At 37.0% G+C, this 15,935-nt stretch overlaps 1 protein-coding gene across 1 annotated transcript in view; it reads right to left on the bottom strand.

Annotated features, from left to right (window-relative positions):
- nonC (serine/threonine-protein kinase Smg1) overlaps positions 1–15,935 on the bottom strand; it is a 794,437-nt gene that overhangs the window by 314,010 nt on the left and 464,492 nt on the right. The window contains 2 exon segments of the mRNA XM_068225601.1: positions 4,241–4,556; positions 6,997–7,081. Coding sequence (XP_068081702.1) covers positions 4,241–4,556; positions 6,997–7,081 — 401 coding nt within the window.

Below are 15,935 nucleotides of genomic sequence, written 5' to 3'. Positions count from 1 at the left end.
TCTTATTGGGACACGCAGGATGATATGAGGACAGTGAAAGACTGTCATTCTCTATCTCTGTGTCTAATGCGGAAGTATTGAGGGTGGGCTTTTACCTGCCTTTGAAAATTTTGACTACTGTAGTTACTCTGTAGTATGTAACTGCATCGAAAGTTCTTTGATTCTTTGTTTTCTTATTTTTGATTTTATTCAATTGTTCCAGTGAGTGTTTTGTTTTGACAGGCAAGGAACTGTACATATGCTTCTGTAATGCAAACAAATATTTTCTGCTTTGTTCAACAATTTCTTCTTTTTTTTTTTTTGCTGTGATATTCTATATTCTTACAATAAATATATATATTTTTTTACAAGTTGTTTTACATCGTACTGACAAAGATAGGTCTTATGGCAACAATGGGACAGGAACGAGCTAGGAGTGGGAAGGAAGCGACCGTGGCCTTAAGGTACAGCCCCAGCATTTGCCTGGTGTGAAAATGGGAAACCACGGAAAACCCTCTTCAGGGCTGCCGACAGTGGGGTTCAAACCCACTATCTCCCAAACACTGGATACTGGCCACACTTAAGCGACTGCAGCTATTGAGCTCGGTTTACAATAAATAATGCTAAGATATTTCAACATTGTTATTGTGTGAAAAAAAAATGTGCAACCTACATTAGACTTCCAAAACTCATTGTTAAAGAATAGGTAGTGCAAGCACCTAGCGTTGCCATATGGCAACATCAAATATCTTATGACCTACCAGTCCCAAAATTCTGAAACTTGTTTTATTAGTTTATTTTGGTCTCAAACATGTGGCAAAACACAGTAAAGAAGTAAATCTCAGAAAAAATTAATTCAGGCACTAATGGGATAATAAACAGTTTTGAGATCACAGAAAGCACATGTACCGTACCCGAAACACTCCTAAAATATGTTTGTACCAGACTGGAACAGTGTGTCACTAGCCACTTCTGTGCTGATTCACTCAATGAACTAGTGCACTGGTATTTCCTACCGGCTGATAACAGCATGTTGCCCAGTATTTGGAATGTCCGGTTTCACAACAGGAAGGCTGCTACTCAAGTAGATGACATCTTTATTTCGAAACACATCCGGAGTGGCATGATGGATGTTGGAAAAAGTGGGTGCATGAAATGCGGGAACATTTCTTTTTCTCCACTTTGGACCCGAAAAATATTGGGATGAGTAAATGATGCAAGAACGTTAATTGAGAAAATACGTTATTTTGTTACCCACAAGTTTATGTCGACCTACAGATGTATAACATATAAGTATTAATAATAATAACGTAAACGTTTCCACCTTTTCAATACTACAATATATTCACAAAATTACAAATTATACGGTACTAGTTTCGACCCATCTAGGGGTCATCATCAGCCGTATTGGAGCAAAGATCATTTGTGGCGAAATCCTAAGACAATGTTATTTTAAAGAATAACAAGTGAAATGAGATGTTATGGTAATAGTTAATAATACAAGGAATATACATACTAAGAGGTTTTTAACAAAGAATAAAGTATAAATGGGGTGTTGTAAAAATTATAATCATGGAAATCAGTAAGTTCTTGTATTGAAATGAAATATGGCTTAGGAAGAGGGCTTAAGGTGGGGCTGAAGGGTGCGGGAGAAAGTGTAATTGTCTTGGAAAAGTACCTTTGATTAAATTTAGGATTGAGTTTAGGTTGGCTGCATTATTGTTTCTGAGGAAAGTGATAAATAGATCGAAGAGTATGTTGGGTTTCTCTGAGATTTCATTGAGATTGTGACTGGCATTAAAGTATTGGTCTAGGTGTATGTAGTAATTTTCCATTATGTTCAGTAAAGGGCCCTTGTTTGCTAATACGAGGATGTCCATGTCTTGTTTAATATTGGTGAAATTATGGTTATAATCTTGCATGTGTTGGCCGATGGCTGAAAACTTGTTGTATTTTATTGCGTTAGTGTGCTCGTGGTATCTGATAATGAAGTTTCTCCCGGTTTGCCCGATGTAGGTTTTTTTACAGGTGGTACATTTGATCCTATAAACTCCTGATTTTAAAAAACTGCTGGTCTTGTTGATGTGTGAAGTATTGTATAAAACATTCATGTTCTTATTGTTGGTTTTGAAGGCTATTTTAATGCCTTGTTTCTTAAAGATGTTGGTTAACTTGTAGATATCATTGTTGAACGTGAAGGTGGAAAATGTTAGAGGTTTGGTTATTTCTTTTTTGAGGGTAGTTTTTGGGCGATGTTTGTGTTTATTGATTATCCTTTCTATAAAATGATTGCTGAAGCCGTTGAATTTTGCGATTCCGCGGATTGTGTTGAGTTCGTTTTTTAAATCTTTATTGGACATAGGTATGCTGAAGGCTCGGTGAACTAGGCTGTTGTATGTGGCTCGTTTGTGGGACTGGGGGTGCACTGAATCTTGGCGAATGGTGGAGGCTGTTTGAGTGGGTTTTCTGAAAATTTTATAACTGAAAGAATCTGAGTTTCTAGTGATGGTTAAATCTAGAAAGTTGATTTTTTGATTTGATTCGGATTCTAGTGTGAATTTGATATGAAGATCAATATTGTTGAGTCTTAAGAGTGTGGTGGGTGCGTTAATTGATTTCTCATTCATGATTACAAAGACATCGTCGACATATCTGGCCTATTCGAGGAAGTCCAGGTATATTTCTGCTAAGATACCTGAGGTCGGTGACCCCATTGCCAAACCATTTTGTTGATATATGACATTGTCAAAAGTGAAGAAGTTATTGTCGATGATAAGTTTTAATATTGTGATAAAGTCTTGTATCTCTAGTTTGCTTCAGTGGCTGTTTTTGTTTCAATTGTTTATAATTATCGGAATTAATTTTGATACTTGTATGCTTAGGTACATGTTTACAATATCGAAAGAGTGGATGGAGTGATCCGGTTGCAAATTGAACTTGTTTAGTTTTTCTACTAGCTCACATGTGTTTTTAATAGACTTTTTGGATAAGAATTGATAATTTTTTCTTAAGAAACATTGGATGAATTGTGATATTCTGTATAAGGGGCTCGGTCTATAGTTGATAATTGGCCGGATGGGAATTCCGGTTTTGTGAATTTTGGGAAGAGCTTTAGCAGTGGGGAGTACTGGGTTCATATGTATGAGTTTGGATTTTTCCTGTTCGGTAAATAAAAATGAAGTGTTTTTAAGAGTTTGTTTAAGTAGTTTTTGAATTTTTTGGGTGGGTGACACACACTGCTGAGCAGCCAATTAATTATTTGGGGGTGATGCATGACCACCCCAATGTAATGACTAATACAATACTAAATAATAAAGAAACAACAATACTACATAGGCATATTTTATCATACTACACACTAACAGGAATTTAAACTAGCATTAAAATTACTGAAAATAGGATTACACAAGAATTACACAACAGAGATTTAATTAAGATACTATCTAACCAAGTAACTACACTACCAGGAATTTAAACTAGCATTAAAATTACTGAAAATAGGATTACACAAGAATTACACAACAGAAATTTAATTAAGATACTATCTAACCAAGTAACTACACTATAATTCTGAACTTCATGTAAGAGTATCTTAATTTTAACACGATAACAGAAATAACAAATGTAGTTAAAACTAAACTAAGAACTAAACAAGAACAGTGAACTAGCTGCAAATACAAGATTGTGAAGATGCATAATGAATTCATAGAGGCTCACAGACTGAATGCTGAAAGATATAATGGTCTACAAGGACGTATGTATGTATGTATGTATGTATGTATGTGCAAAATAGTAATATCTTAGATTTTACAGTATTTTTACTAAATTTATTTTGGATATTTGATAGTATCATCATTTTGGTTATTATGAATGCCTGAAATATAATTCACAGTAACCACTTATCAAAGAGCATTTAATATTACATACTGTGTTAAACATTTTTTCTATTGTTTTCAAGGAATTGGGTAAAATTAAGGATTTGGGACAGAATACTGAGGGTGGTCAGAATACCCTAAAGTATTGAGATTTTCAATTTAAGTACTTGAAAGGTAATATTTTCTTAAGCAAAATCATTATTTCGTCATTTCCATTTGTACTATGATCCACTTCTATGTAGATCATCCTATACTTCCGATGTTTCAATGTCATCATTAAGGTGTTGTTCAACTATACTCTCACCTAATATTAAAAATATGGATAATTTTAACTGGTCACAGGTTTCAGCAACTAATAATTAAAGAATAAAATATGAAAGACTTACATCTGTCCATCACAACCATGGAAAGCTATCTTCTTGGGTTTGGTTTTTGTGGGAAGAATAGCAATGTTGTTGTCCACAGAAGCCACAGTGATTATTTGGTCTGAATGAGAGTTTATTCCGGGCATGGCTATCAGTGTGTCTTTAAGAGCAGCTAACGCCGGACTAACATCCGTCATTCGTATCATGTAAGCACCTCGTTTCTGAGCCCGTTGCTGTAACTTGGACTGCAGCTGCTTCATTGGCTGCCAAGACTCCTGAGGTCGACGGGGGTTGGTTGGATGCTTAAGTTTCTGCAAGGCATCTGTGATATACTCTCCTACAAATGAAGCAAAACAATTTCCATTCAATTTTTTTTTTGAGATACATATTAGAAAGGGAACATGGATTTTAGACACACTTAGAAGGCAAAGCCCTAGAAGAGAATAGGAATACAAGCATAAGATTTATACAAGGAAAAGTTAGAAGTATCAGAGGGAGCAACAGAAAGAAATCAGAACAAACTTAAATATACGAAAAGACAAGAACAAATCCACGTCTTCATACACCTTTACCTTCATAACTAGACACTCTCCTCATCAATCTTAATGCTGCTTTTTTTTTTTTTTTTTTTTTTTTTTTTCCCCTCAGTCGTGAGGGGCTGATTTCTGCTTTTGAGGTTTTTGGGGTGAACCATATTATTCATTGACAAAATCAATCTCGTAGAAGTTCTTCGAACCTGTTGCCCAAGTATGGGATAAGGCAGAGAATAAAATTGAATAAAATCCAAAGCCTGAAAGTAGTAACCACTAAATATTTTTTCGCTACTTATTTATTCCTCACAAATATTTCTTGGACTATCGTTTCAACACATTTCACCGTCATCGTACCCAAAAGACATTCAACTACTTTCATGGTGCACTTTGCTTGTTATGCAAAACAAAGAATTCTTTTTTAAATGGCATAGATAAACTCACAACACATTTCTACTCTATGCTTCAATATTTCCACACACTAAAAATAGTCTCGTCGTCGTATAACAACAGAATGGCCTAACCAATCTTTGTTGAGTATTTTTTTTAAAAGGAAAGTAATTTTCCTTGTTGTGAACCGACTTCAGCATTGTTACTTTCACATTATTTCAGAAGTTTGGATTTGCACATGGATCACAGTCGAGTCATCACTAACTTTCTCACTGCTAATATTACTCATTTTATAAAAGAACAGAAGATTACTTTTTCCCTCCATGGCGGTTATGTAATTGTCAGTTTTTCAAAATACTGAACTCATGAAAACTATTTCTAACTAAAAATCAAAGCATTCTAAAATATCTACAAATGGAAAGGAGTTTTCTAGGTACTGGAAAAGCATATGAAATCACTGCCATCTGTTAACGCCATTTGTGAAAAGCTAATACTTGGTAAATATTAAAACTTGGTTGCCCGTTTCAGTTTCTTGGTCACCAATGGAGACTGGAAATTTTGTGTCCTGTGATAACGAGAATACTAGACACTTACATGTCGAAACTACTGTGGAAATGAAGGAAACTCAGTGGAGTTATTGCTGACATGTGGTTCAGCAGTTTGATGATAATGATGATGATGATGATGATTATTATGCTTGTTTAAAGGCGCCTAACATCAAAGGTCATCGGCCCTAGCAGTTTAATTTGTTTTGCAACTACATTTCCTCTTTGTAACATTTTGTTGCTGGGTTAATGTAAATAAGCCTGGTGAATTACTGACCTGTCTTAGGGATGTACCACACTTTTGGTCCACCTTTTCTTCCCCTCTAGTGACTTCCTTTTCCTAGACCCTAATGCTAGTACTTTCTGAAGATCTTCATTGGAGTAACACCACATAAATGGGATATTAAATAAAGGGTACAGATCTCTGCACATGGTTATGAAGGTACTGAGGGATTGTAGTAAGGATGTAAAGGAGAGATATGTAAGACTCTGTTAAGACGCCAACTAAGTATAGTTCCAGTATATGGGACTCTCACCAGGGATGATTCAAGAACCAGAAAAAAAAAATCCAAAGAAAAGCAGCTTGATTTGTTCGGGGCGATTTTCAACAAAAGAGTAGCGTTATGAAAATGTTGCAAAGTTTGGGCTGGGAAGACTTGGGAGAAAGGAGACGGGCTGCTCAACCAAGTGGTATGTTTCAAGCTGTCAGTGGAGAGATTGCGTGAAATAACATTAGTAGATTAATAAGTCTGAGTGGTGTTATAAAAGTATGAAAACCGAGCTCGATAGCTGCAGTCGCTTAAGTGCGGCCAGTATCCAGTATTCGGGAGATAGTAGGTTCGAACCCCACTGTCGGCAGCCCTGAAAATGGTTTTCGGTGGTTTCCCATTTTCACACCAGGCAAATGCTGGGGCTGTACCTTAATTAAGGCCACGGCCGCTTCCTTCCCACTCCTAGCCCTTTCCTGTCCCATCGTCGCCATAAGACCTATCTGTGTCGGTGCGACGTAAAGCAACTAGCAAAAACAAAAACAAAAAAAAAGTATGAAAGATCACAATATGAAGATGAAGTTGTAATTCAAGTGGACAAATTGGGACAAATATTTGTTTATAGGACACATGATGAGTATGCTGGTTGCATAAATTTCCAGTGACTATTGTTCTCGCAAACACTTTTCAATGCACCTGACATCTGCTTAAGTACTTTTGTAAGAATTATAAACACAGCTGATTTCTGGAAATATTTTATTTCATTATTTTTATAAGTGTTCTAATAGGATTTATTGGGTCTATTCATTCAGTACTGTACTTACCAAATTTCTGCTGAAACCATTTCTCATGAGGTGTCTCAGGAGTGACAGATGTTATTGCATGAAGTTGCTCCAGGACAAAAAACAACTGGAACAGAGAAATCAACAGTCAGAATACCTATATTTAAAGAAAAACAAAACAATTCACTTTAGCTGGTAAGTCATGACAGATTATTGGTAAACATGGCATTACAGATACAGAGTTCAGCTGAAGTATGCAGTCAGGTAACAGCAAACAGTTGTCAAACCAATTTTCTTCTATTCAATGTGGCTTTGAACATATCTTCTAATTGCATGTGATGAATTTACTAAAAGCAATAGTTGGCACATACATGCTGTTCTGCTCCGCAGTAGTCGCAGCTTACTAATCAGTTCAGCACAGGCTCAGAAGTAAAGCACAGCGAAGAGTAAGTAGTTTATTTCGCATCATCTGGTTCATTCAGTTTCCTTTCACTTCATTTTTCCTTTCTTTTCTCTTTAGACTCCCCTCTTTTAAGTCTGATGCAACAACACCTTCAAATTTTCATATTCAAATTACTTCAGATTTGTTTACGTCTTAACTATTGCTACAATACGATCTTCAACAACAACGCCATTCATTATCACTCTGAGAGGTGTTCCCCGGCACACTTGACCCGAAAAATCAAAGAAATATTATTTATTTATTCCACCTATTCAATACACTTGACCCTGCCAATAATGTATTTTCCACCATACATCGTAAATATATATATATTCACAACTACTTCAAGAAATATTATTTTAATATCTAGTGATGACCTCAATACATTAATTGAATGTTCTAAACCTTGGAGTATATATCCCTTTCATAGTATTTTATGTGTGCCTGATGACTAGGGTCAAGATTTTAAAAAACTGCATATGCAAATGCATATTTTGAACGTTAGTGCATATAGAGATATATTTTTCTCTTATGTGTGATCGATTATCTAAGATTTCTAAACAAAATGAAAAAATGAAATGACCAGCTTTCAATGTATATGAAGCTGCATCTGTAACTAAAAGGCACACTTTTTAACAATCACTCTCCAATTCACTAGGCCACAGAAGTTGCAGGGAATCGTTAACAAATCTTGCAATGGTAGCAAGCTTGGTTTCTCCTCGCACTTTGCACGAAAATAAATGAGATTTGCCGGATTCTTCTGGACATAATTTACCCACTATGAAGTTTGCAATGTATTGACCACATGAATGAGTTGTTTCATCTACTGATATCAAGAACATAGTTCCCTCCTACGTTAGATCTACCGAACCCATGACAGAAGCATACAGTGGAAGTAAAAAAGTTCTTCCTAAGGGTAGATTCATCTGGTATCCTTTGATTAGCAGAATACTTTTCAAGAAACAAGCATAGATATGGAATATTCAATTTATGTAGTGAAATGTTACTGCGTACAAAATCCTTACAAATATCAGCAGAAAATGTACTAACTTCACACTGCATTTTCATGTGTGTTATGTTGTGTATTCTTACTCCATTATTTTGATCTGAGATGTGAAGTTGTTTTTGAATGCTGTTTAGTTTTACATATTTTATCGTGTTTTACACTCTTGTTGCACACACGACAGTACACAACAACACCTTCACTTCTATAGTCACTATTGCCTGATATCCACTGTTTACAAAAGTAATTTAATATAATAGAATCCACCTTTTCAATACATTACTGTTGCACATAGGTTATGTTACAATATTTTAATTATAATGGTACCGGTTTCGACACGTATACAATGTCATCATCAGCCATAGATAAAACCAAGCAAGTGAATAGATTTGGATATAGCAACAAGATACACAGACTAGATAAAATTAGTAAAATGTCACATTTAAAATAATAAATGTCTAGAGATAGCTACGCGTTAGCGGCGTATTAGTCTTGTACATGAGCTGAGGCACTCTCTGTGAATTTTTGCTTTGATATGATAAAAAAAAATTTGAACACTTTAAAGTCTTGTTCATAATACGGCAATGAGGAATAGTCTGGTCACTGCTGGTGGCATGGTCGTCTTAATTTGAAGTCGTGCTGTTGGCATTAGAATGTACATGTAGGTCCTACTGCATTGTGTAGGACCGAGGTACCTCGGTTCAAGCGGAATGTAAAGCCTAAGAAAACAGAGAGCTGATTTGAGTGTGGAGTTCTGTAGAGGGCAAGTCAAGTGAAGCATGAATATAGAGAATCAAAGGTTGAGCCGACCACTGTTTATGTCTGCTTCCAATCTACGATGTTCATACTCAAATTGTGCAACAGCAGCTGCAGTACTTATGTTCCAGTGAGTGTGGTCTTCTGTAATGATATACCAAGTACTTAGATCAATGTCAGTGCTCCTGAAGTTCTTCTTTATCTGATCTTTAGAGTATTTCAGAAGGGCACAATGGGGTCTCCTGACTGTAGTGATTTCACTATACTTAACTTTTTGAGGAAATCTGTCATCTTTCATGCACTGGATATATCCATCCGAGTTGGTGACAACGATGGTGGCCTCTCTACTATTCATCTTTGCCTTCTCTAGAACTGTTGTGTTTGAAATTTATTCACCCTATTTATATTCATAATACATCTGAGCTTCTGTTCTCCCTAGGACCTTTTTAATGGGCACACCACCCTGCTATTTTTATACACCACCATGCTGACATAACCTAGATATATACATATTTGAATCAATGGGTGCTCAAACTTAAAAAGTAAATACTGTAAAACTGTTTACTTAAATTATAAATATTTATTATTGTCAGCATAATTGCATGGGAACGATGGTGAGCAGGACATTATGATAAATACGTGTGTCTGCTGCTGAGATGTGTCGTTAAAATGCTGTTTGTCAGTGTCAACTGCGAGATTCAAACACAGCATTAGAGAGAATGTGAGAAAGTTGGAAGTTTGTAGCAGACATGAGATATTAATATTGATGGTTTCCATATATTTGGAGTTAAATCTCTGCTCCTTGCATCTGGCTATGTTGATCGACATTACCTACAGTGGACATATAGGGAGCAGTGTGAATGGCACACGGTAGTGCAGTGAGAAGAAATACATCACAGAGATGTTTCACTTTGCTAGTCATGTAAGCCAGTATTTTAAGTGTGCTACTAAATATTTACTGAACACAAAAATACCTGATGTGCAGAGATGCTTTTGTATCGTGGATTAGTAGAAATACAGAGTTTAAAGTACTTTTGACTGACGCTGTCATTTCTGTAGAATAGTCGTGTGAGACCTTTATTCACCATCCTACCTAGTGGTGATGGTTATTCTAAAAGGCAAAAACAATGGGATTATCAACCACTTTTCAATCAACTGCTAACATAACGCGTCATAATATAACCAGTTCATTGTATGTATTGATGAAGGTGGTCCTAAATTCTATCAATGAAATATTGTGTCCAGAAGTGTACATCGAGTACAGTAGGTCGCAAAGTGCATACTGATGTATTGATAAGGTCTCTCTCTCTCTCTCTCGCTCTCTCTCTCTTTTTTTTTTTTTTTTTTTACGTTGCACCGACACAGATAGGTCTTATGGAGACGATGGGATAGGAAAGGCCTACGAGTGGGAAGGAAGCAGCTGTTGCCTTAATTAAGGTACAGCCCCAGCATTTTGCCTGGTGTGAAAATGGGAAAACACGGAAAACCATCTTTGAACCCACTATCTCCTGGATGCAAGCTCACAGCTGCGTGCCACTACCGCACGGCCAACTTGCCCGGTGGAAGAGGAATTAGGGACTGGAATAATTTATCTAGGAAGATGTGATAAAATGTGAACTACTTTGAAATCATTTAAGGAATGACTAGGTAAAGAACTGTTAGGGTATCTGCCACCTGGGCAGCAGCCCTAAATGCAGATCAGTGATGACTGACTCGTTCAATTACACCAGAGTTTAAATGTTCAGCTTGAGTATCACTTAGTGTCATGCGTGAGCAGTGTGTGGATTAGCATGGAATCGATTCCACATGACGTCACAAACATGCATGGCACTCCACAGCTTTTGAGTGGTAAGCCCTGGAGTTACACAATTATGAATGAGAAGGAAAACAACAGGAGTTCAAAATACTCTAATGTCTTGCTCATGATAACACTAAAATAGTTCAATTCTGCAGTTAATATTTATCTGTCTGATATTTTTAGTGCCTTGATGGGAATAAATTGAATTTTTCATATTTACTTTTTACATAGTAATCCCTGCCCAAGTGTCAAAAATACTGAAGCCACCAGAAACCTAGATGAAGAAATTAACAGATGCTTAACCGAGTTAAACATAAATGGTAAAACTGAAGATATCAAGAACAGGCATGGTGAGTAGGACACCAAGAAACTCAGAAATAAATTACGAGAATCTGAATTTGAGAAATTAAGAAGTAAATGTCAGGGAGTGTGTCTGTACAAGGAGTTCCCTCCTGCAAACTGCTGGGTTAGAAACCACGATGGCCTTTCTAACACAGAGTAGAGACGCGCTGAAAATGGCATGTAACACAGCACCTGTAAGAGCTGTACCAGGAAGATCCCTTGATGGTAACTGCTGCAGAAGATGTAGTGAGACTGAAACATTGCCTCACGTCTTGGGTTCCTGTGCTTTCGGTGAAGCTCTTCGAAACACTAGCATCACAAGTGCATGAGGAAGTCCGTGGCACTGGAGTAAATGGCAGCACGAGAAGGATTGATATGATCACAATAGGGAACATGCATGATCCGGGGTTTTAATTAAAAATATGCTAATCTGATACAAAATTGCATGCAGAATTCAAAAATGTGATCAGAATGTACAAATATTAACTCCAAACATGATAAAAATCTACGAAAATGTCACGTCACACAAGTACGCGATCTCATTGGCCTGACGTCATCGTACAGGTTGACTGAATTAGCAGACGAAATAACACGCAGTGTGCTGTGAGAAGCAGGATACACTTCGCGTATTTCTACTTTACGTTGGTGTCTAGTATGGTTAAATTCGAGGTCTATACATTGGATAATAATCTGAGTGGTATATTTTAGACTTAAAATTAATCCTGTGCAGACAGTGAGGCAGAAAACTTATAAATGGTGTAGAGTTCCGATGTGCAATAGCACATCGCATACCATCCCAAACAAATTGTTTATAAACGTTCCAAAGACGCTAAAACTAGGGAGAAATGGATTTTGGCGAGCTGGAGAAATGCTGGTGATATATCGGAAAAGTCTACAGTTTATTTTTTTGAAAATTTTAACGTAAGATGAATTTGTTTGAATTTTCAAATCACTTTTCCATGTCAGCTGTTTCTAGTGGTAAAACTTTAAATTTTAATGTATGATGCTTTATTTAAATGCTTCAATTACATCTTGGAATATGAAAGTAATAAACGGTGCATTAAATAATGCTAATTATTAAAGTATTCTCCAAACCTAACCTATGTTTTGGGTGATCCATCTCAAGATAATAAATCAAAGGGGTTATGAACCATTTTGACAGCTCTAATTCTACCAATATATCTTGGCATGGGACAGTTATGTATGTCTTTATTGAAGAGCTTAATTGGTAAAGAAATTTAGGCTATATCTAAATACCCTATAATGTAGCAAAGAATAGGCGTGTACATCATGAAAGGAAACGACGTGAATTTAACAAATGTATAACTCTACACAAAACCAATGCTTGTCTGTTGGAGTCTTATAAGTTAACAATGCTCAATTATAATAATTATCATAATATTAATGAAATAAATAACATAATTGCACACAGGTGAAAATAGTGATGTAGGTGTTTAAAATATAATCCAACTTAGCCTAAGTTTTAGGTTATACAAGCCAAGTCAATAAACCGAAGGGTAAAAATACCGCGCGAGTTGGCCGTGCGGTTAGGAGCGCGCAGCTGTGAGCTCGCATCCGGGAGATAGTGGGTTTTGAACCCCACTGCCGGCAGCCCTGAAGATGGTTTTCCGTGGTTTCCCATTTTCACACCAGGCAAATGTTGAGGCTGTACCTAAGGCCACGGCCGCTTTGTTCCCATTCCTAGGCCTTTCCTGTCCCATCGTCGCCATTATGTGACGGTGTGACGTAAAGCAAACAGAAAAAAAATTAAAGTCACAGCACCCAAAGACATTCCTGTATTGAACGACTAAAATGTCACCAGGACACTTTTCTTTCCTGATATGCTCAGCTTGTTAAAAGCCAAATGTAATTAATGTTATTGGCTTCACGCCCCGCTAGCTACTTCTACGATTTTCGGAGACGCCGATGTGCAGGAATTTAGTCCTGCAGGAGTTATTTTACGTGCCAGTAAATCTACCGACACGAGGCTGACGTATTTGAGCACCTTCAACTACCACCGGACTGAACCAGGATCGAACCTGCCAAGTTGGGGTCAGAAGGCCAGCACCTCAACAGTCTGAACCACTCAGCCCGACTTGTGAAAACTAGATGAAGTCATATTTACCTTTATCATGTTTAACTTTTTCCCTCCACAAAGATATTTAATTCTCTTTCATGGGCCCCGGAAGTGAGTAGGCCAGTTGTCCCAACCATAAATATATATTTTTTTGGGAATGATAGATTATAGCCCTATAGTACTATGATCTTTCTTTCTTTCCTTCTTTCTTTCTTTCTTAATCAGTTTATCCTTCAGGGTTGGTTTTCTCTCGGACTCAGCGAGGGATTTCACCTCTACCACTTCAAGGGCAGTGTCCTGGAACGTGAGACTTTGAGTATGGTGATGCAGCTGGTGAGGAGGGCCATTACCTTGCCCAGGAGGCCTCACCTGTTATGCTCAACAGGGGCCTTGTTGGAGGATGGGAGGATCGGAAGGGATAGACAAGGAAGAGGGAAGGAAACGGCCGTGGCCTTAGGTGCCTGGAGGAGAAGTAGGAAAATACGAAAAACCACTTCGAGGATGGCTGAGGTGGGATTCGAAACCCTTCTACTCAGTTGACCTCCCGAGGCTGAGTAGACCCCGTTCCAGCCCTCGTACTATTTGTTTTCAACTTTCATGGCAGAGCCGGGAATCGAAACCGGGCCTCCGGGAATGGCACACATTAACCACTACACCACAGAAGCGGACTAGTACTATAATGCTACCTATATGTTTATGTTAGTGCTGAAATCCGATTTCTTACTTTACTAATGCTGAAAGCCCGAAAATGTAATGTTATTCTTTAATAGGGGAATCAGTCTAGAAGGAAATGTTGAAAGTGATGTGATTTCTATCCAGGTTCAGTTGTTATCCTAATACTATGGGTTACAGTACATTGCACGTATATAAAAGATGCCACTTACAAACTTGCTTTTTATCCGCGAAATTCTGCGGCCACAAAAGTCACTATTTTTCAAGAATGATGACATCTACACATGATAGATTGTCTGATTGTGCTGTTTTGAACCTTTCTTCTGTCATTCTGAAGTTATTCGCGATCATGAATAATAAACAATCGGCTTTAGCAACGGCTGATGCACAACGGCTGGTAGAGCTCCATGCGATACGGGATCGTGACGTCACAGCGCGCCGCTTACGTCAGAGGCCGTTTCACTCGCCTTGCGGAAAGGCACTATTAAATATTTTTTTAATGGTAGAAAACAAGGCAACATACCACAATGTAATACGTTTACGTACTATTTCATTGGTGTACTTTTCAAAAAAAATATTTTTGAAAATGATGCATGTTCCCAATTAAAGGGGAGTATATACATTAGACCCCATAATAAGATTTGAAACAGACTCTGACCAACCAGACGAAGTGGACCGAGAAAAGAAGTCTACCTACCTGCCTACAGTGCCATGTTATAGGAATAAATACGAAATGGACGACGTAGAAGTGAGGGGTCTCATGATCGGTGTGAGAGGGACAGTCCCTAAGAAGATGATAGAACTGATGAAGACCTTTAACATCAGTATCAAGGAGGTCATTGACTGGGGGCTGAAAGCGCTCAGGGGTTCTCTTTTGATACTCAGACACCACTTATATTTGCCAGTCTGAAACATACTTTACTCCTTTTTTTTAAAAAATAAAATTGTTTGTGTATTCTTTATCTTTGGCAGCCTCCGAATGGAGGAAAATTTTGAAAAAAATTAAAAATAAGCTCTTTCCTGAATGTAAGCTGTCCGAAAAGAAGTAAGATAGTAAACAAGACAAGCAATAGAACAAGTAAAGATGGGTTTAAGTGGTACACTCCCTACCTTTCAGCCATTAGGAAACTAATGATATCCTTTTATAAGAAATCTAAGAATGGTAATTCAGAAGATAAGTACAAGAACGTAAAGCAAATATACAGGAGGGAAATTAGCAAAAGTTAGGGCTAATGATAACTATATTAGAAACTCTAAAAGTAAGTGTAAAGCTGCATGGGAAGTTATAAATAAGCAAATAGACAGGAGGGTAAGATAGGAACCAGTACCCATTGAACCAGATGTCTCAAATTATTTTTTTGTGAACACAATACAAAAAATTGCCAATCCTGATAATCAGTCTATAGAAAGGGACAAGACTCAACCTACAACTATTCCTACAGTCATGGATATGTTAGGTAACCAGCAGCACCAATGAGATAATTTAAATAACAGATCAAAGATCACATGGGAAAAAGTTACATTGGGTGGTATTAAAAAAAATAGTTACAGAACTTACTAATTCGAAAACAGAAGATTATTATGGTATCTTCAAATTTGTTTTAAAATAAATTATTGATTTAATAGTGCTCCCGCTAACTACACTTATAAAAAACTGGGTATTCAAGGAAGGGTTTTTTCCAGACTGTCTGAAGATTACATTAATAGTTCCAGTTTATAAGAAAGGGGATAGAAATACAGTAGTACAGACAGCTACCAACCAGTAACACTTGTGCCAATCTTATAAAAAATAATAGAATATTGTATGAAAATACATGTTCAAAATACTTTGAGAAAAACAACTTAATAAATACTTCCCAGTTTGGTTTCAGGGCAGGAAATTCAATACAGC

Source organism: Anabrus simplex, chromosome 1, assembly GCF_040414725.1.
Source record: "Anabrus simplex isolate iqAnaSimp1 chromosome 1, ASM4041472v1, whole genome shotgun sequence".
NCBI lineage: Eukaryota > Metazoa > Arthropoda > Insecta > Orthoptera > Tettigoniidae > Anabrus > Anabrus simplex.
The sequence above is the reverse complement of the archived record's forward strand: the minus strand, read 5'-3'. Positions and strand labels throughout refer to the sequence as shown.